The 20,961-nt window shown below is 38.9% G+C and overlaps 2 protein-coding genes across 4 annotated transcripts in view; both read left to right on the forward strand.

Moving 5' to 3' along the window:
- Window positions 1–9,555, forward strand: part of TBC1D15 (TBC1 domain family member 15) — a 25,497-nt gene extending 15,942 nt beyond the window's left edge. The window contains exons 11-16 of one of the 3 annotated variants that reach the window (XM_035901671.1): window positions 2,188–2,288; window positions 3,101–3,200; window positions 3,557–3,654; window positions 7,719–7,835; window positions 8,418–8,504; window positions 9,174–9,555. In XM_035901671.1, the coding sequence (XP_035757564.1) occupies window positions 2,188–2,288; window positions 3,101–3,200; window positions 3,557–3,654; window positions 7,719–7,835; window positions 8,418–8,504; window positions 9,174–9,380 (710 nt within the window). In that variant the 3' untranslated portion in view covers window positions 9,381–9,555. Of the gene's footprint in view, window positions 1–2,187; window positions 2,289–3,100; window positions 3,201–3,556; window positions 3,655–4,295; window positions 4,462–7,718; window positions 7,836–8,417; window positions 8,505–9,173 lie in introns of those variants that run through there. The other 2 variants (XM_035901673.1, XM_035901672.1) reach the window with 2 other exon arrangements.
- Window positions 9,556–20,014: 10,459 nt separating this feature from the next.
- Window positions 20,015–20,961, forward strand: part of TPH2 (tryptophan hydroxylase 2) — a 54,181-nt gene continuing 53,234 nt past the window's right edge. The window contains exon 1 of the mRNA XM_009646313.2: window positions 20,015–20,086. Within this exon, the coding sequence (XP_009644608.1) occupies window positions 20,015–20,086 (72 nt within the window). The remainder of the gene's footprint in view (window positions 20,087–20,961) is intronic.

Below are 20,961 nucleotides of genomic sequence, written 5' to 3' on the forward strand. Positions count from 1 at the left end.
CACAGTGTATACGAGATTGTCTAAGTCTTGGCTTCTGTCAATTATCTTGGGAGGGAGGGAAAGACACTTCTAGCTGGTTCCCGTCTCCACCCCTGGCATGACATTTGGCCATTGTGTACTTAGGGGTTTTTTTGGTATTCTGTCCCAGAAAAGTGTTGGTATTCTAAAAGCCCGCTTTCTGCCAGATTTTGAAGGTGAAAAGTAGGAACAAATCTTTCGTCACTAGTAAACATGCTGCAAGTGGTAGTACTGTCAGCTTTTGTCCTTTGTCAAGCTGGTAGAGAAACTTAATCTTTGGTTTGAAAAAGAAGGGGAAAACAAACTGATTGAGACTGTTTAAGCATGTAGCGCTGTTCCACATCTTTCTGCATTTCAACCTGCATTAACATGCAGTGACATGTAAGTGAAATCAAAGCACATTCACCACCAACTCTATTAAAAACATTGTTTAGATGGCTTAAGTGTATGCAGTGGATAAGTCTTTTGTTTTATAAACAAGCAAGAATAATGGAAATACAGTACATTTGACATTGCATCTGTCCAAGGCTTCTAAGCTACTCACGCATTGGTACAATGCTGCTCTTAATCCTTTGACAGTAGAGAGGTCTGAATAATGCCACAGACTGCCAGATAGGGGAGGGGACAGAACAGCTGCTAATACGTTTTTCTGAATGAATTCCTCAGGTCTGCATTAATGAAACTGGTTTTAATCTTTAAGAGGCTTTTAAACTGTCTCAAACAGAATTTTTTCTGCATTTATTTTTAATTGGCTGTAATATTAACTGTATAGGGAATAAAACATTTTTTTCTTTTGACCTTTAACTATTTACCTGTTTTCTGTTCCTTGGTCTATTTTTCTCACACCTGGTCTGTATTTTCATTGACTCCAATCCCCTTTTCAGTTATTCAGTTATAATTACATCATTAAGAATTAGCTTGAGTCTGAGAAATGTCTTGTCATGTTGAACCAACCACTGATGATGGATTTACATGTAAATCATGTTCTCCCTTACTTAAGGAGGTCAGCAGCAATAGGGCGGTAGATAAGCTGACTTGAGCATCAGTGGTAAGGTAGTTAGAAGAGTTGGGAAGAAGGGGAAAAATGAGGTCTAAAAATCCTTGTCCTCTACTCTTCTTAATTGGGCTGTTAATTACAAACAAGGAAGCTGGAAGAAGCATTAAAAAGCTATAAAATTTTGAAAACATTTGGTATACAACTAAGATTTTTCTATCTATTTGTAAAAATTATATGCTCTGAAAATGGGCATTTTATTCTCCGGTTAAATATAAGCTTTTCTTATAAAGCATGCGAGTGCTTTTTAGGGCATGTGAACTTGATTCACTGTTTCTGGGCACAGAAACCTAAAGGCACTCTCTTGAATTGGGTCTGGATATGTGTTTTTCATGCTTCTCACAAGCAATGCTTGGCTAATAATCCCCTCCCTCAGTTCGATAGGTAGTAGTCTTTTTTTGTTGTTGGCTGCTTGGTTACATAGATGGTCTTAGGCTTTGGTGTATTTAAAATACCATCCAAGCAGAACTGTTCCTACTTCCGTAAATACAGGAATCCTTAAAGCATAGTCAGTGCCAGAAAAAAGAAATGTTAAGTGTGGAAATTCTCTTCATAAAAACTATTGCACCATATGTTTTCCTGTGATTGAAATTCAACATCTCTTCTTCGAATCATTTTGAAAAGAAAAATCTTCAGTTGGAGGGGAAAAAAGTAGGAAGATATAAAAAGATTCTAAATGTATGAAAGAAAGCAACCAATTACAGATGGAGAGAAGAGTAAATATGAGTGTATTTGTGATGGTCCAAGGTATATATTCAGTCTTCTTAAAAAATACCAGTACCTGCTTCTGAGTTTTAAATAGGAACTTTTTTTACTAAAAATCTCTTCTGGTGTCATGTCAGTTTGAACAGCTACAAAAACAATGTGTTTGTTTTATGTTCTCTTTAGATTGGCAGAAACTGCTGCTAAGTCTTGTTAGGTCTGCTTGATGTTGGTAGTTATTAATATAAAAATGTCTTTACTGGTGGTTGAGTCGGAAAATTATAGTATCTGTACAAACTTGGAATGCAAGCATTCATTTTACTCAGTCATTCAACACTCTTGAAAAAATTACTGTTTAACTGCTTAGTTTAAATTCCTATTTTCTTTTTTTTTTTTCCTTTTTCTCCATCAAGGTTATGTCCAGGGGATGAGCGACTTGCTTTCACCTGTCTTGTATGTTATGGAGAATGAAGTAGATGCCTTTTGGTGCTTTGTATCATATATGGATCAAATGGTAAAAAAGGCTTTTTTAGCCCACATAAACAGATAAGCTATGGATAACATTTGGGGTTGATTTTGGTTTATAAATTTCCTTGGTTTTCTAATTCTTACGTTTTAAGTCAATGCTTTCTTCTGATTGACACAGGTTATGGTGTGTTTGTGATACTCTTACTGTGCAATACAGACAAATTTGGCTCCTTGGAAATTCTGAAGTAACTCTGAGCCATCACGAAGTGCTTAGGGACATGGTTTAGTGGTGAGATGGCAGTGTTGGGTTAACGATTGGACTTGGTGATCTTGAAGGTCTTTTCCAACCTAAACGATTCTGTGACTCTCTGATCACAGCCAAATTTGTATTAGTCAGGAGTCCTCTATCAGGATTTTGTTCAGGATAATGCTTCCCTGTCATACTTACCTTTTGGCATTTGTTAAATGCAATTTAGACTTTCCATGAACTGAAGCTTTTATGAATTGTGCATGTGGTGAAACAATTTGTGAGTGGTATGAGAATAAAAAAAAGTTGTCTTTTTGGTTTGAATGCAGTGGTGCTGCTTGGAGGTACAGAGTGTAGGCTGAAATAAAGTATCATTTATTACATACACAAGTGTTATAGAAGAAACACAGTTTACTGCTTTAGTTAAACCTTTCAATAAAAGGCAGACATTTCATTAGATAGAAGTACAATTAAATATCCATATGTTAAATATAAAGGATGAGAACCACTGTTGCAATAAAAAACTTTTTTTTTAATTAAAAATAGCTCTAAATCTCAAAATTATCATTGAGTTAAAAAAAAGGACAGTACTAATATTTTATTCATTCCAGCATCAGAATTTTGAAGAACAGATGCAGGGTATGAAGACACAACTAATTCAACTGAGTACTTTGCTTCGTTTACTAGACAGTGGATTTTGCAGTTATTTAGGTAGGTGTATTATTCATGCACAATAAATAAAACAATGTATTGCATTCTGTGTGCATTGATATCCTTACCAGTCTTTAAACGTCATTCCAATAGTAATACTACATCAATACAGGACTTGTAAATTAATAACACCTAAAAGATTTCAATAATTGCTCCATGCCTATTGAAAAACAGAGTGATCTTGTTACTGATTTTAAAAATATGCCATCCTCTGGCAAATATCTTTGATTCTGAAAAGGGGCTACCATCTTAAAAATCAGTGGCATGATTGTGTACCTGTGAAGTATGAAGTTTTTTTTCCCCCTGTTGTCTTAACCAAATTTGGTGTTTATGAAATGTAATACTCTTATTCCTAGAATCTCAAGACTCAGGCTACCTTTATTTTTGCTTCCGATGGCTTCTTATCAGATTTAAAAGGGAATTTAGCTTTCAAGATATTCTTCGACTCTGGGAGGTAAGAAGATGTTTCATCACACAAACTCCAGCAGTCTTTGGACTTTAGAACAAAAAGCATGGATCATTCTGTGGAGTGATTAATACTCTAATAGATGTGGGGGGTTTTTTTGAAACTGATTCAGTGCAACATACTAGCATATGTTATGTCTTCTTTAACTTCCCAAGTTGTTGTTTTGGCTAAGAAAAAATACTTTTAAGAGTTCGTTGGGATAAATTGGCTTTTTCAGAAAGGTTTGGACAGGATCCTTCAGATGAGACTCTTAAGTCTTAAGTAGTAAGTGGAGAGTATCAGTTAGCTTCTAATGGAAAACAGCTTACGCTAGAAAAATAGCATTTGTGTGTGTCTCTGATTAGTTCCTTGATATTGGTAGTACTTTATAGATTAAGTGGAATGAAGCACTGGCAGGGTAGTTTTTGAGTGAGCCAAAACCATAAAGAGGATGATGTCAGAAGATCCAGTTAATCTTGATGAAAAGGCCTCATGATGCCAAGTAACATAATGTAGAACATCAAAATGTGGAAGTTCTGATAATTCCAGGTTAATGAGATCTTTTTTGATTTAGGGGATCTTGGGATCCGATGGAGTAATTAAGATGAACTAACATTTTTGTTGAACATTCTTTAATTCTTTGTTCCCAGAAAATTAAGAAGCGTGTCAACAGTACAGGTTTATTATCTACGATGCATTTAACAAGAGCACAGTATCCACTGACAACTCCCAAACAAGAGAATAAATGTTCAGATGAATGGAAGGAGTATTTTCTAGGACATAACCTCACATAGAGTTGTGCTGGGGAACAGAAGGGTAATGAAAAGAACAGGACTGAGCTGCATAAAATTTGTACTATAATGAAAAATAATGTTGCTTCTGGTATAATGAAAAATAATGTTGATGCTTTTATTCACTTTTTCCACTAATGAAAAAGGGGTTGCATAAAGAGGAGGAGCAGTATTTAAAACTGTCTAAAGTAAATCTTTTTTAGCTTTTTATCATCAGTTGGTGGGATTTACTATCTAGAGTATTGAAGGTGGTATTTTAACTGAAGAGGACTAAAAAGTTTATGAATAACATTCATAAATAAGGGGACCAAAATGTACAAAACCAAAGAATTCTCTTACTCCAAGGGATAAAAAGATAATGATTTTGGGGGGAAAAAAATCACCCATCATCTCATTTTTCCCCCTCAGTGTTATGCTGTCTTCACAGTATTTTTTAAAAAACTAATTTTTCTTTTTAAATTTATGGCAACAGTATTTTTATTTATAGTTTATAGTCCCAAGCTAGCATGTTTTTATCACCTCTACCTTAATGCGTGTATGTGTGTGCATACAGAAAAGAAACGCACTATATTTCTAACTCTTTAAGTATTTTTTTTCTGTCTTAGGAGGATGATGGAAACCTATTGATATATAATAGTCTTGTAGGTTCCTTCTAGCACATCATAATGCATGTTTACTACAAGTATTCAATTGCCTTGCTAGGAGATATGGAGCAGGAAAGAGGATATCTTGTTTTGCTTTATAAAACAAACTAATTAAGGCATTATGTTGATGTTTTTATGTGAAAGCTAGTGTCACGTTTGTCACAGTTCAAGACCAGCTTGCAACAGGATTTTTTTTCCTGTTCATAGCTATGGAGCTTCATTGGTATCAGCGGAGTGTATATGTGGGATGTACAAAGGCAAGCTATAGGCACAGGAGACCATTTTCGCTTTTGTAATCAGTAGAGAGAAATGAACTTTTAGGGTATTTCAGTCTGAGCAAAATTCGTGTGCTGTCTAAAAGCACATGAGTTGAAGGTGATGTTCCCCTGTGACGTATTCATTTACAACGGGTAGAATGGGGAGAAGGGGAGGTACCAACTGAGATTCCAGTCCTAAGTTCCTGGACTTCTGGGGCTTTTTCTGTCTAATCTATGAGTTTCAGGGTGTTCTTTTGAGTTGCCTGAGCTACTAAGGTAGCATCGGACACTTTTTCCCTGTTCCCCCATGGCTTCATGACTTTCAGTGTTTTATCTCAAAAAAAACAAATGGAGAAGATTCTTCACTAGACCGGTTTTTACATGTTCACCTTAGAGATGGGAGATAGCAGTCCCCATCAGTGGGAGTAGAAGCTAAAACCAGGCCCTCCCACTTACTGAACAAGAGCCATAATAATCAGGTTGTGTTAGGAAATGTGGGTGGTTATGTCATTGCTGCATGGTGCGGCAGGCTGTGCTAGGCAGCGCACGCACCCGAGAGGTGGCATTCCACCTTGTGTGGGTACGTTGAGACACATTGCGTGATTGCAGTTCTTTGCGATGCTGTATGCAACAGCTTTTTACGGAAATACGAATGCGGTTAAACTGCTCTGTGGGTGGGATTATTTGCAGTACATTTTGGCAGTGTCTCTCAAACTCAGCCCAGATAGACAGCATGCTGAGCCACTCCTTGGACGTCCCAAAATTGAGAGCAGCTCAGTCCCTCTTTCATGCTGGAGGGACAGACAGTATTACCTGGTAATTCCAGCCAGCTCTTAATCTTTCCTTTGCGTGGTGAGTTGCTTCATTCTCAAGACGGTGCATGAAGACTGGGTAGAAAAAGAAGAATACAAACAGACAAATTCTGTAACAGAATTACACAGCTAGCTCAGTTACCTCCAGTGTTATGCTAGTACAGGTCACACTGTATAAACCCAGGATGACCTAGTGATAAATTACTTTAAATATATGCTAATATTTGTTACGAATATTCATGGATGCTGAGGTAGTGCTAGAACAAATGAGTCCTTGCATAGCTTTATCAGAAAGAAATAGGAGGAAAAGCGTTATCGCACTTTAGTGGTACATTTTTATATTGTTAATTTAAATGCTGGTTTTCTATCATGTAGACAGACTGTATCTGGTAGGCTATAGGCATTTTTATATGATTGTTATTGTTTATCAGCCTATTTACATTCCAGCCCTTTTCCTGGAGTGTGTTTTAACAGACTATTGGATACCTGAATAAGATAGGAAATTTAATTCTGGACTGAGTGAATTGGATCTTAATTGAAATATTCAAGATTAATTGCACTTTATTTTGGGTGAACTTGGTTTGGATATCTCGGGTTTATGTAGTTTTCCTTATGGGCTACATGTGATGATAGTGATAAAAGTTCAAGTATAAGCAAGCTCTTGTTGAGCTTTAAGGCTGTTCTATCAATAATGAAGCAAGGAAACTTCTACTAGTGAAGTAAGACTGAATCTTCATGAGCCTGCTATTTTTCACTTGCCTTTTTTGAGAGTAAATCCATTGACTTAAATCCCTTTATCTGTTTGTCAGAGTAATTTATGCAAAGAATTCTTTCCTTCCTTCCTTTTTTTTTTTGTTGTCAAAACTGTTCTCCAGCTTTCTGCCCACCATGCACATTCTCTTCAAATACTTTTTTTTTTTTAAGATTTGACTCCTCTGAACATGCTAAAATAGGGTGTTAGTACTGAGGTTGCACACTTCAGTCCCAGGGAACTGGAGAATGATTATCCATGGTCTCTGTGGGACCAAAAGCCAATGTGTCTGCAGTCAGAAAGTAACAGCCACCCACGCTCAACACCTACGTGTCCATGTATTCAGGCTGTTGTAGTGGCTGGATTGGGAACAACTTTAGCACCTTATTTATAACTGTTAGAACCTTTTGGAGGGATTGCTGAGCATGACACACTTGTACCAATTCATGCTTAATGCAGACATGCTAAGCCACACAAACAATTTGTTAGTTTTAATTCTGCGTAGTTAGTAATTTTGAATAGGTGAGGGCAGAACACACACATTCACAAGACTGCAAGCTCAGGCAGCTTAGTAACATTATAGTGGTCAACCTGGTAGACACAGAAGTCTTAAAGAACCGGATAAGCATTTGGTGGCTTAGACTTGCAGTTGTCACTAATATGCCAAAAGAAAATTTTCAAATAATTAGTTGCCTTCAAAAATAGCTTATTGTTAGTTAAGCCACTCTGCTTAAGGGCTTAGTTATTTTCCAAGAACTGCTTTTCTTTTCAGAGGAAAAGCATAAGCATTTCAAAAGTATTTTTTCATATTTTAACAGGTCATGTGGACAGAATTGCCTTGCCAGAACTTTCATCTTCTCCTTTGTTGTGCTATCTTAGAATCTGAAAAACAGCAAATAATGGACAAGCACTATGGCTTTAATGAAATATTAAAGGTACTGCATTCTTATGCGTTATTTAAGTATTAATTGACTTTTTGGAGTTAATGCAATATGTTCTTATTTCGTGTTTGGGGGAGGAAAAGGTGTGTACTATCTTCTGAAGGCTTAAATGGGAACTGAATGTCTATCCTCCATGCTTTCAAAAGGGTTTGTTTGTTGTCTGTGTTTAGTGATAAGATCACTAACAGATGGAAAATGGCTGTGCCCCCCCCCCTTAGACTACTACTTAACTTTATGTTTAATCTTAATTAATGCATTTTCTTCTATAATCTTATTTTCTGTCTCTCTGAAAATGTGAGCTGGGGGGTACCTAAAGGAGCTAGAAAGTTTGTCATATTTAGAATTACCATGGATTCCTCTTGCAGATCTTGGATACTGGTGAAAGCCAGCTGTTGCATACTACGTCTTTCCGTACCTGTTTGTGAAAGCAAATAGAGTATGTTTAGCATTTCATAGCTTAACGGGCAAGCTTGTAAGGTAATACTTATTAGCAGTGCAGCACAGTATTAGCGTATTTTACAATAAAGCATATTTACCATTTATCACACTTACTGTTCTTTGTGAATATATTTGTAGCACATCAATGAACTGTCTATGAAAATTGACGTGGAATATATACTCTGCAAAGCAGAAGCAATTTCTATGCAGATGATGAATTGCAAGGTAAAGATACTTTGAATATATCTACTGTGAGCATTTATAGACATAAAAGTATGTAGTTGGCTGGAAGCGTACACGTATGACTTGCAAAATAACTAAATGCCTGGGTATGATAAAGGATGTGCTGTACCTATACAGCACCTGTATTCTAAAAGTCTGTAAGGAAGAGTGATTAATTTTATAGAGTAATACCGTTCGCTGGGGGAAAGCTGGATTGTGCCTTTTGGCTGTGGTTTCTTCACTCTTACTAGATAGCCTCAGTGCAAGTAATTTCATGTTCAGTGTGCTTGAGAGAAAATGAGGTGAAAGGTGCATTGCACTGAAAACATACCGGACTTGTCAGGCAGAAACTAATGGTTCACTCAATAAAACTAATTTCAATAACACAAATTGTAATTATAATAGTTGTTTAGACTTTTATTTTTTTGATTAATATTATATTGTTAATCAGGAATTGATTCCTGAGCCTGTCCCCTTTGCTGTCTTTTTGAAAAGCAGATACAGAAGATGGTAACTTTAATGGAACTAATGCTGAGAGAGATGCTTTCAGTACAGCTAAATTCAGACGAATGATTACTTACTGGGGTGGATGAGGGGGGACCTTGTTGTTAACCTTTTTAATTTAATTTCAGTGATTTTAATATTTCCTGCCTGCCCCCTCCCCCTTTCTAGGAATTGCCTCAAGCAGTTAGTGAGATCCTGGGGATAGAAAGCAGTTCTGTAACACCAGATTCAGATACCGGGGAGGACGAAAGCGGAGCTGTGTTGAGTTGTCCAACGTCATTGTATCAGAGTATCCCAACACCTGTAATTGCTGCCAATGGAACAAGAGACAGCACTCAACAGACGTCCGAGACGCAGAGCCTGACACCTGCGTAATTACAGTTGGTTAAACTGAAGAAAGACTTTTACTGAGCACGTTTTTTTTCAAGCACTTGAGAGATGGATATTTAAATTTGGTGTTGATTAAGCTTTAAGGTTGGAAAGAAAATCTGTACTGTAATGCTCTTGCATTAAAGCTTTACAACATGACTCAACTTAACTATTTTTGTAGTTTCTTCTACCAAAATAGCCTTTTGTTTTCAATAACATTCCTTAATATTTTTGTAGCCAAGTGCATTTTCTTTTTGCTGGTGAACTGGAAGTGGATGGCGATTAAGAATGAATTTGAAAATTCTGCATTCACTGAGCTTTCGCAAGTATTGATCTAAGAGAGTGTGAGCTCTTTGATTTGAGCAGATTCACAATAGGCCAGCTGAAGCTGCTGTACAAAATTTTCAAGCTAAAGAGATGCTGATGAGTTAAAGAAGGATCGTTTTGTAAATGAATGGGGTTTCCCTATCTCAAATGTTTACAAAAATACTTCAAAGTATTTGTTGCTGGTTGAATGTAGATTTGAAATGGACATTTATACTTACACAGTTTAATGTCCAAATACTGAATTTTGTGTAATTGGGAGTGGATGAACAGTATATTTTTACATTAACATATCTTCACTTTATATATGCATATATATATTTACGCACATACACACACTATATACACCAATGTTTGTGAATACTAAAAAGGATAGTCATATTTTCAATATCTGAATAAACTTGACTGTTCGTTCATATGAACCAGTTTGACGAAATTAATGCACAGCTCCAACTTGGGCTCTTTTTCAAAACTTTTCTAACCGAAGGTAACTTTCATGTGAATACATTCAGTCCTACACTTGTGGTAATTTTGCAGTTGATTTCTTGCAAACTTTACTAATGTTTATCTTTGCTAATATAATAACTGATCAATTAACTACTTACACTGTTTTTATGGCAAGAGTATTTGGAGAATTAATAAGCAGGTTATAAAAAACCCCCAACAAACCAAACTAGTAATCACAATTAACATGAATGCATTCTTTTGTATATGCAAAAGGCAGTGTGAGTTTATTCCATGCCATGCTGATGTCTTTTGACGTTATGTGAAACTTAACATAACTGATTCAGTGTATTCATTATTTGGTAACTGTTGTACATATATAAAATAAAATTGAAAGCTGATCTAGTGTTTTTAATTAAATCTTATTTAGAGAAAAAAAACTAGTTGTCTGGTTGTTGATATAAGAACACGAGGCAGAGGGGCTAGCTACCAAGGGTTAGTTCATTGATTTTGTATATTTTGTGGGTAATGAAGAGCAGTGGGAATATCTGTTTTTTACAGAGTGGAACATTCCTTTCATCTCTAGGCGGTTGATGTGTGGGATGTGGCGGAGCTTTCTTTTCTTCTGGAGCAGTTTACTTTTACAAATGTTATTTGTGCCATCTAAAGCAAATACAAGTAATACAAAAAGGCTTTAATAGATAAATCAAGTTGTTACGATAATTTGAGAGCTGATTGAACTTCTCTCACCAGCTGTGAACAACCACTGGAGAGCTGAATCAGTACAGATTTTGTTTTTAATATCGTCAATGTGCTATCTCTCATCAGTTAATAAGGAGAGTCTTACACGGTGAAAGTCAAGGATTCGCAGCTCGGCGTATCTATAGCCTTTCATTTCCTGTCCAGGAAATTATGGTGAAGCGTCATGCCTTTGTTTGCTGTTGTGCATTGTGCTGCCTGGCAGTTCATTTAACGTGGCATAGAATACAGAAAGGCATTAGAACTTGCTTTGCTTCGAATACACTAAGCAAGTTAGCTTCAGTATTTTTAGAGCACCTAGTTCACTTTGAAGTGTACTTGGAAAATGTTTTTGACAAAAAAAGTATGTTAAAATGCCTCTGTGGAAGGAGGGAGGGAAACGTCTAAAACAGATAAATGCAATGGGCAAATCTGTCATTAACTACGTATGGTTCTTAGTCATTTGGGCTACATAGCCACAAAAAAAATTATATGCAACATATTAAGAACTTAAACAAAATCATAACTGCCTGAACATGAATTTTCAAATGCTTAGGAAAAGCATATTTAAGTGGAATTCTGTCACTTCTTAGAATTACAGTTATGGCTGCAAAAAACTACTTACCAGCCCTTAAAGTTTGCCTTTTTGGGTATAACTGTTGATTTTTTCCCTTTGTATTAAGCACTCGGATGTCAAGGATGAGAAGACTGCTCCCAAATGAACAGTGAGCAGCTGCTGTGGAAGGCTTGGAGTAGGCAGGCTTGCTCTGCTTCCCAGCAAGATCATCAAATGTTCCTTGCAGCATTCATCATCTGTAGTTTCCTTCCTGCTGCCAGGCAGCCTTGCAAAGAGTTGCAACCTAGAGGAACCTCATCTTCCACTAAACTGTTCCTGATGGTTAGGGATGGATTTAGTCTAAGCTGAGACTACAAACACTGTGAGAGGCCTTAATTGGGATCATGATGGCTGAAAAAGTGCCAGGGGTTGGAGGGTCTGGATGTGTAAATTTCTTCTGTGATTGATTTAGACTGCTTAGAATTAACAAATATGAGTTAACTCTGAACACATTCTTGGTCACAGTTGTCAGGCTATAAAAGAGGCAATACTTGTTTAGTCCCTGAAAACCTGTTTTGTTTTTTTAATGCTTGTCTTGAAGATAATTATCTCTTGGGGGTGAGTGTTTAAAACCCCCTACTTTTCAGTTGTAGCAGTATTCCGGTGTTACCTGTTCCGAGGTAAAAATGACATTTAGATAGGTCTCTGCTTAAGAGAGATTTTTCTTATTTTGCTTGTTTGGGCAATTTTATTTGTTTCAAAAGTACATTCATGAGGTCCTCTGTTTGAGGGCAAGAGGATAGCTTACAAAAAGGAGGATCAGCTGAAGCTTCGTGGAAGTTTGGAGCAATGTGAATGTTTATGGAATGGTTTTGGTACTGGGAAGTTAAACTATAAAAGGATGATGCTAAGTTGCCCATAGTAATGACTTAACCCTTCAGTTATGTTGAATTCCCTGGAAACATTCAAGACCAGGTTGGATGGGGCTCTGAGCAACCTGATCGAGTTAGCAGTGTCCCTGCTCGCTGCAGGGGGGCTGGGCTAGATGGCCTCTAGGGGTCCCTTCCAACCCAAAACATTCTATGAATCTATGAATACATCTAGCGAACACCTGCCTGTCACCTGACTGCGTTTGCACCCAGTGAATGTTGTAGCCAGTGGCCTTCAAACCCATGTCAGAAGTGGAGGTTTTGTATTTGTTGCTGGGGGTTATCTTCTTACAGAATATGAAGCCTACGTATATGTTACAACAGGTCCCGACTGCTTTAAGAACCAGATGTGGAAATACTGTGACGTTGGTTGTATTAGCAATGTTTTTGTTTTGATCCGTAGTTTAATTAAAATGAAGGTGTTAATGTTCAACAAGCCCAGTTTTGTCGCCAACAAGTTTTTTCTTAAAACCTTTTCATTTTTGTAGTGGACAAATTTAAGACGCTGATGGCGCCTCTTCAATTATTCTCTCTATTTTTTCCTCACATATTACTCTGCAAAATTCTTTGGCCCCAGTCAGCCAAAGCAGTGAGGAATCAGATTCCTCACTACTTTCAAATATATTCTTGAGCACTGAATCAAAGCACCGTTGCTGAAACTCTTCAGAAAGCTGTAAAAAGTATTCTTCTAGCTTCCACTGTTTGAGGTAATGTTTTAGTTCAAAATAAACGAGGCACTTTTTCCTCACTTTTCTAAATTGTTTTCTGTTACCAGACTCTTGCCTACCTTGAAAAAAGTTTTTATTGTAAATGTTTCAGTATTCAGAATTTGGACTGTGAACAAGTTACAGTACTGCTAGCACGATTCATGCATCCGAGTGTGATGCAAATGAATCCTTACCAAGTTTGGGATTGACTTTCTAGAGAAAAAATCTATGTTCTCCTCAGACTGTTCCATGTTAGACAACAGAAACAACAATGCTGAAGAGGTTAGGGAAATTTTAAAAGTGCATCTGAGAATTGATTCACATTACAAATGTGATTGGAAAAACGTAATTAAGTGGGCTGTGTGCAGGAGCAATAATTTGTTTAGGAAATGCATTAACTAAGACTCACTTTTAGTCAATATTCTTGTACAAGTGCAACTTAAACCTGAAGCTTGGTCCGTGGCCTGTAGAAAAGTGGCAGGTGACACTATTTGCTCTGTGGCTGGCTGAATAGCTTAATATATTTTTCAAATCTCTTGACTGTTTCTGAACACTTCCAGTCAGCGGCTGGTGCCATCTCTGCCTGTGGGAAAGAATCGTGGCAGAGAGGTCAGTGCTTGTTCTTAGGGGAGAAATTCTAGGAGCTGCTCTGTGGTAGCTGGAATTAAAGCAGGAAATCCTAACCCTTGCTTCTCAACGTGCATTTACATACCTGTGTTTCGCCCCATAGGTGACATGGCTGTATACCAGCATTGATAAGGTGATAAGAGACACAGATACATAACAGAGTACTTAACAGACAGATCTCCTATATCTGTGTTATTGTATTTGATATAAAGATGCTTTCAGATGCTTTTTTTATGGTGTTAAATTGTTCTTCATGTTCAATGGGACTTTGTAATGTCTGCTACTCAATGAATTGCTGTTATTGCAGTGCAGGCCTTGTATAAATTAAGCTTGAATTTAATTTTTCATTTTAGTGGGGATTTTAATCTTAAACATTTTTTAAAGAACGTATGCTATTTTTTCACGTTGAATCACTATATCTTTGGCACAAATTGAATTTTCTGATGGATTGCAAACAAAAAAATACATTGTAGGATGTTACTTTTTGCCTCATCCAAAATTAATTTCACAATTGAATCAAATATATATTTCAAACTGTCCATGTAATTCAAATAAATGAAGTCTTCTAGATGGGTTATGTTTTGAAGGAATTGGATTATGGTATATATTTTGATCATACAGGCTAAGTGTACCGTACCTGAACATTAGTTCTTGGACTGTTTCTACATTACGTGTCTTGTTATTAACCAACTAACAGCAGAGCCCCGTCGTTTAGAGTTAGGTTTTTTTTGCCCTGGCTAGCCATTCAGCAAATGGTGGCCACTTATTTCCTCTCTGTGGGTGGTGTGGTTGGCCCCAGCCAGCAGCCAAGCACCCACCCAGCCTCTTGCCCGCTCCCCTCTCCCATGGAATGGGGAGAAAATAGAAGGAAGGCAAGAAGGTTCATACACCAAGACAAGGGTGATTTAATGGAGAAAGCAAATGCCGTTCCCACAAGCAAAGCACAAAGAGGATTTCATTTCACTACTGCTCGTCGGCAGGCAGGTGTCCAGGCACTTCCTGGAAAGGAAGGACTCCATACAGGTTCCTCGGAAAGAAACGCCATGACTATGAACCTCCCCTGCATCCTCCTCCTCTCCCTGAGCTTTTATTGCTGGACACAGTGGCAGGGGATATGGAACATCTCTCTGGTCAGTTTGGGTCAGCTGTCCCGGCTGTGTCTGCTCCCAACCTCCTGCCCACGCCCGGGGGAAGAAGCAAGAAAGCTTCAATGCTGTGCAGGCAGGGTTCAGCAACAGCCGAAACCCTGGTGTGTTACCAATGCTGGTTTAGGCACAAACCCAAAGCACAGCACCTTACGGGCTGCTACGAGGAAAGTTAACTCCATCCCCACCTGACCCAGTTTGGTGTGATGACAGCCATTCTTGATGGTGTCTGAGATCTTGCTAGGAATAAATTAATCCTTTGTATTGAAGATGACACTTTTTAAGTGCCCGTTTAGACCTGACACAAAAAATACCTGTATTACATACAAGCAACTTCTCTTCAGGTGTTCTGTTGCTTGTCATAATTCAATGAGATGCAACACCAGAAATTTTTCCAAAACCCTCTTGATGTCCTTTGGGTTACCCCGGTGCATGCCACCTTTGGGCATTGGTCTCAGAGATCTTCCACACACTCTTCTGGTTTTACTGTTAAAGTAACTGATGGAGGAAACCCAGAAAGTCTTTAAAGTACAGATATTTGGGTTCAGGAACTTAATAATTCCTCAAGCAGCAAAACGGTGCAATTACTGCTACCGAAAGTGGCCCTACTGGTTCCTTGGTTTCTGCCCTGTGCCACTACACCTTTTATGCTGGTGTGATTAATTTGTGCAGTGTATGGTGAACCACGTAAAGGAGCTGATAAATTTCAGACTTAACCAGTACTATTCACCAGAGCAATCATACCACACGTTTTTTCTCCATGAGGTATACAGATACAGCAAGTTTGTTAAAATTATAGATTTGCAATACTGGAAGGCACTTTTAAAAGCTCATGAATAATAAACCAGCTAGGCTATCTCCTGTGGAAAGGCATGTCTGTCTTCTGCCTGGCGCTTATCTAATGTGTTTGGAGGATGCCTTTGTAGATCCTGCAGTCTACTACGCAAGCACTTTTCAGGTGTTCATAGACTTCCAGGGCAGACTGAATGGTCATGTGCAGCTGGTATTTTCTGAAACTTCTGACTCCCCTCACATGAGCTCTGCCTTCTCTTGTTACTGTGCAGCTGGTCATCTGCAAGCAGCCCTCCCCCTGCCAAATTCTGTTTAAGTTTTGTAACTGTTACAGCATCTCCAAGGTAGGTACAGTCTGGGAATTTATGGGTGGTCTCTACACGGTCATTTAGGCTATTATTAAATAGTATAGGAGGGAGGGTAGATGCTTGTGGTGCTCCTCCCTGCACCCTTCCATTTAAGTGAATCTCTCTGTCCAACTCTATTAGTTTCATCTGGGCTTGGTTTCCTTATCTGCCTTGCGAGACTGTTATGAGAGACTGTGCCAAATGCTTCACTACCATCAAGATGAATGACATGTATTGTTTTGCCTTGGTCCACCGGACTGTCATAAGAGGAAATGAGATTTGCTTGACTCGATTTGTTCTCAGCAAATCCATCTTGACTGATTAATCACCTGTTATCTTCTAGGTCTTTACAAATAATTTCAGTACTTCTGTTTTCTCAAATGAAATTAGACTGGTCCATAATTCTTCAGCCTTTCCTCCTCCCCAGTATCTTCTTGAAAATCGACATAATTTTGGCCTTTTCCCAGTCTTTTGTCACTTGTCTGTCCCTCGAGTTCTTAAAATAGTTACTGATGGCAGCTTTAATGAGCCTACTCTGCAAGTGTGGCTTCTGTGCCAAGTCATTTGCTGTGATCAGACTTATCCCAAGAATTCTCCAACATTGTTTTATCTTGTTAAAAGTGTCACAGGTGATTCTTTTAGCAAAGAATGATTTAAACAAACAAACAAAAAGCATTAAATACTTAGATAATTTGAAGTTTTTTCTGTTTTGTCCTTTCCTTCTGCTCAGTAGTGGTCTAATACTTCAATTCTTCTGGCTGCTGGAAAAAATTGCTTCTGATGCCCCATACTAATTGCTTTGAATTTTGTTCCACAGCCTTTGTCTATGCATTAATGTGTTATGCTGCCTGTATTTAGCAACTTGGTCCTAGTTTTCATCTGTAAGCGACTTCTTTGAATTGAAGGTAATAGCAAACCAATGACTTATGATCCTACTAGAGACTGCACTTCCTCTACAGTGAGAGAGTTTCCTGATGAAACTATTTTTTCCTGAAGCAAGGAAAGAATTGTCTTTCTGCACTAGGTTTCCTCCCCTTGGGTGTCGTAATAACTGAATTTGCTGAAGTCCTCTTTTCTGAAATTTTCAGTTTCTGTTTTCTTCTCTGACTCTTTTTTTTGGCTGAAGATTGTTACTTCATTTTATGTTTATTCTTCACGCAGTCCACCTTTTGCATAAAATGTTCAACCAGTTCCTCTCTGTTGGCTCAAATAAAATCTACCAGAGCCTTTCCTTTCATTGTTTTCTTCCAATTCCTGGATCAAAATTTAACATTTGTATTCCCAGATCTTCCTAGCCCGTCCATCATTTGGTAGGTGTCCTTTCACAACACCTGTTGGTTGTTTAAAACCCCCTTAGTGCTATTACAGCTTGGGATGATTTTGCTGGCTGCTTGAAAACCTGTGCTTCCCGTATCTTCATGACTCAAAAATTAGGCCTATGGTCTCATCACAGATTTTCCAGCAGATCTACCTGACTCAGAGAAATGGACTTCCGACTTGGTGGGTGTATCTTTGATAATCTGGGAGCAGATTGTACATCTTCCTTTCCTTGTTGTAAGAAGCTCCTTTGGCTAGTCCACTTGTAAAACAAGGTGAAACTTTGTGAAATAATTGACCAAATAAATGATTATTTGGGTAGGTATCGAGTCTTCTGTTTTCTGCTTGTGTCAACATCTCTTGCATTAATAATAAGGGTATCTGTTCTCCTCCTTCCCTTTTTGACCTTGCATTGAATAACATTCTGTTCGGTTTTGGATCCTTGTGGAGTCCACCTTTCTTCACACTTTTTTTGATACTTTCTCATAGCTTCATTTCTTTCCCCATTCTGCCATGCTGTGCCTTCAAAGTTCTCCTTCCCACCGGAGCACACCTGCAGCCAAAGACCTGGTGGTGATCTGGGAGAGCCAGAGGTAAATTCAGATTATTTCTTGGTGTATACTAGCTACTCTGCACTGTGGATTTTATCCTCCTGTTAAAATCAAATGGAAGGTCTTAAGGTTGCTAGTAAGTGTCATCAAACTCGGGTAAATGTTGCCAATAGTTTTAAGGGAAACTATGCTGGAATGGACAGTCAGTATCTCTAAAGGGGGAAAATGAATCAAACATTGAAAACACGTGACAGACTTGCTTTGGGCTTAGAGTTACCTTTCCACTTGAGCATTCTGCACTTTTGAAGCTTAAAAAGTGCATAGTTTAGGAGTTCAGACAACCGTGACTCACAGGAGGAGGGGAAAACATAACCTAAAGAAGATCTTGGAGTTTCTGGTTTCTGATTATAGGCAAAAAGATGCCTTTTAGAAATAAAAGTAAGCTTGTCTCTGTGTGCTAGGCAGCTACCTTTATTTCTATCAACTCCATCTCCCAAAGTGAAATAAGATTGCTGTGTGGCACCCTGACATATGTTCTAAACCAGGTATTTTTGAATAGCTGCTTCAATGAACTTCCAGGTTTTTGGCCAGGGGTTTTAAATGTTCGCTTGTGTTAACGAACCCGGCACCGCGAACTATAGTTGAACTCCAAACAAAATCTGTGGTTTAGCAGTAATCCCAGAGCCATATACCAGCTCTGTTGTACTGTAGCTGGAACAAAGAAGAAATAAACATTTTCAGTCCATAAACGCGTGTCCTTTAATCTGGCACCGATAGGGGGAAGTCCACCTACAAAACACAAGATGCAAAAGAAGAACTCCCTCTCCAGGGAGAAGGGGACTCTGTGGGATTCAGGGGCAGGCAGCATGGTTACGATACTTGAATCGTTTGAGTCTTCCCTGCCTGTTACACAGTACCTGCCGACATAACCTACCTCTGGTTTGCATTCATGAGTCATCCTGAAGAGGCTACGAGGGACAGAAAACCTTTGCCGTGCTCTGGTTACCTCAGAGCGCTGTGATAGATAGCAAGGCTACTGGGTAGTAGGGTCACTGATTTGTGTGATGTCCCAGCTACAGAGCTAGCATCTAACAGTAGATAAAATCGTGCTCTGTCATGCCGATAGGAGAAAAGCCTGCTCAGCAGAGCTTGGTTTCGTCGCTGGAGCATTTGGAGAGTGCTAAGCGATCTCACTCGTAAACTGTTCAGCTGCAGGAACTGTGTCTAGGTCTCAGGCGTAGCAGGTAGGAATGTAAAAGTCCAAAGGCTCCAACTTGCTTTCCCATTATTAAAAATAATGAATAAACAAAACAGAGAATCTCTCTTGATAACTTAGGACATGAGACTGAACTATCAATGTAGACAAGCTTTCCCCCAACTGGCAAAATGAAGTAAAACTTTGTGGGTTAGCGTAACGAAAATGATTGATTGGCACTACAGGAGCAGAGAGAGGAACCAAATATTATTACCATCTTACTGTCAAGCAGAAGAAAGGATCCTTATTACATTTTACACATGGGAAACTTTGGAAAAGCAAGGCTAAAAGGGTTTGCTTCAGGCCTCCCATGAGTTCTGAGGCAGCTGTGAACCCACTCCAGTCCTGAACATCAAGCATTACCATCCGTTTTAAGAAGGGTGTCACCTGACTAACAACGGCCAGACTGGAAGCTTGTGCTGTTTTTTGTTGTGATAAATGGTGAGATTCCACGATACTCCACAGGAGCTATGAAATGGTCTCAAATCTTCCGTTGTGCTTCTGTGTTGGTCTCTTTTTAAGAGCAAAACCCGAATTCCCTGACGGTGCAGATACGTAAATGCTCGTTACATGATGCGGAGCCCAGCAAGGCACTGAGGTTGTGAAGGGAGGCAGCCTGCAGCTGAGTTAGGTGTGACATGAAGCTCAGGACTGTGAGTGACACCTCCTGCTGCTTGCCTTGCGCAGCTCCCTGCTCAGTGTCTCGGCTTCAGCGGATCTGGTTTTAACTTTTCCCTATCAATCTGGGTGATCTGCGTGTATACCAAGTTACGGCCACGGGATGCCAGCCGCCACTTTTAGTGAGGCTGCCCCTGTTTGGGGAGGCTGCAGGGCAAGCTTCGGTGCTTTCCTAGGGGAAGCGGTGACCATTTCCCCCGCCTGGTGCATTGGAACAGAGAAAACTGTGTATGTCTTTGAAGGAAACTTACCGAAATAGTGCTCCCGATCCAGATGTGCTGTTCAGTCCTACACTCCGTAAGGTAACTAAGTAGGTATTCCAAGTAGGTCATGGAAAAGTTTTAGAAAATGGGAGAAGCAGGGAGGAAAATAATAGGCTGAGCAAGTTACAGTGGCAGGCGACAAAATGAGTGTTTAACCACAGAATGTTAGCGTAAGGGAAAATAAAAATCCTAAAACAATTTCACAAGTAGATTTGAGAGACTGAGACAGTACCTTAATGCTGCAGTCAAATTATTGTTTCAGCAGTTTCCTGCTGCTCGCTTAAAATTTCTGAGCGAACGTTAGTCTGAAATTAAGTAGTAAACAAATTTTTTTTAAAAAAGTGACTTTGTGCCAGAGACACGAGTGAAGCTGTCAGAGACGAGTTGTCAGTTCAGTGTTCAACGAGTGTCACTTGTTTCAGAGACAAGTGAAATAGTCATATACATGTAACTATAAAAGACCTCCAGGATCATGTACAGGTTTGTTTTACCTTCACGGGTGATTAATTGCTTTATCGATGTTGTGGTTACAAGAGAGACTTACGATCGGAGTCTGGGCCTTACAGAGCTCAGGCAGAAACCACAGCCATTGCTCTCTCCAGTTAAGTGTTCTCTGTCGGTGGAAGCGCTCTTTGCATGTCACCAATCACCCTTCAATGTATGTTAAGTCTCTCATTACAAGATAGAATCCCTATCCCTAATACATCCCGTCTCTGAACCAGCCCGTGTTTTTCAAAGCAGTACTCTGTAAAAGGGGGAAGAAATGAGTTTTTACATCAGTGCATTTCTCACATCAAACTCTCAGTGCAACTCTTCTGTGTAGACATTCAGCCCCTACTTTTCTTTGGCGTGCTCTCCCGGTGTCCCCGCCGGGCCCTGTCCCGACATCGCTGGGCCTGTTCCTCCCCAGAGCC

This window comes from Egretta garzetta, unplaced genomic scaffold, assembly GCF_000687185.1.
Source record: "Egretta garzetta isolate BGI_Z169 unplaced genomic scaffold, ASM68718v1 scaffold68, whole genome shotgun sequence".
Taxonomy (NCBI): Eukaryota; Metazoa; Chordata; class Aves; order Pelecaniformes; family Ardeidae; genus Egretta; species Egretta garzetta.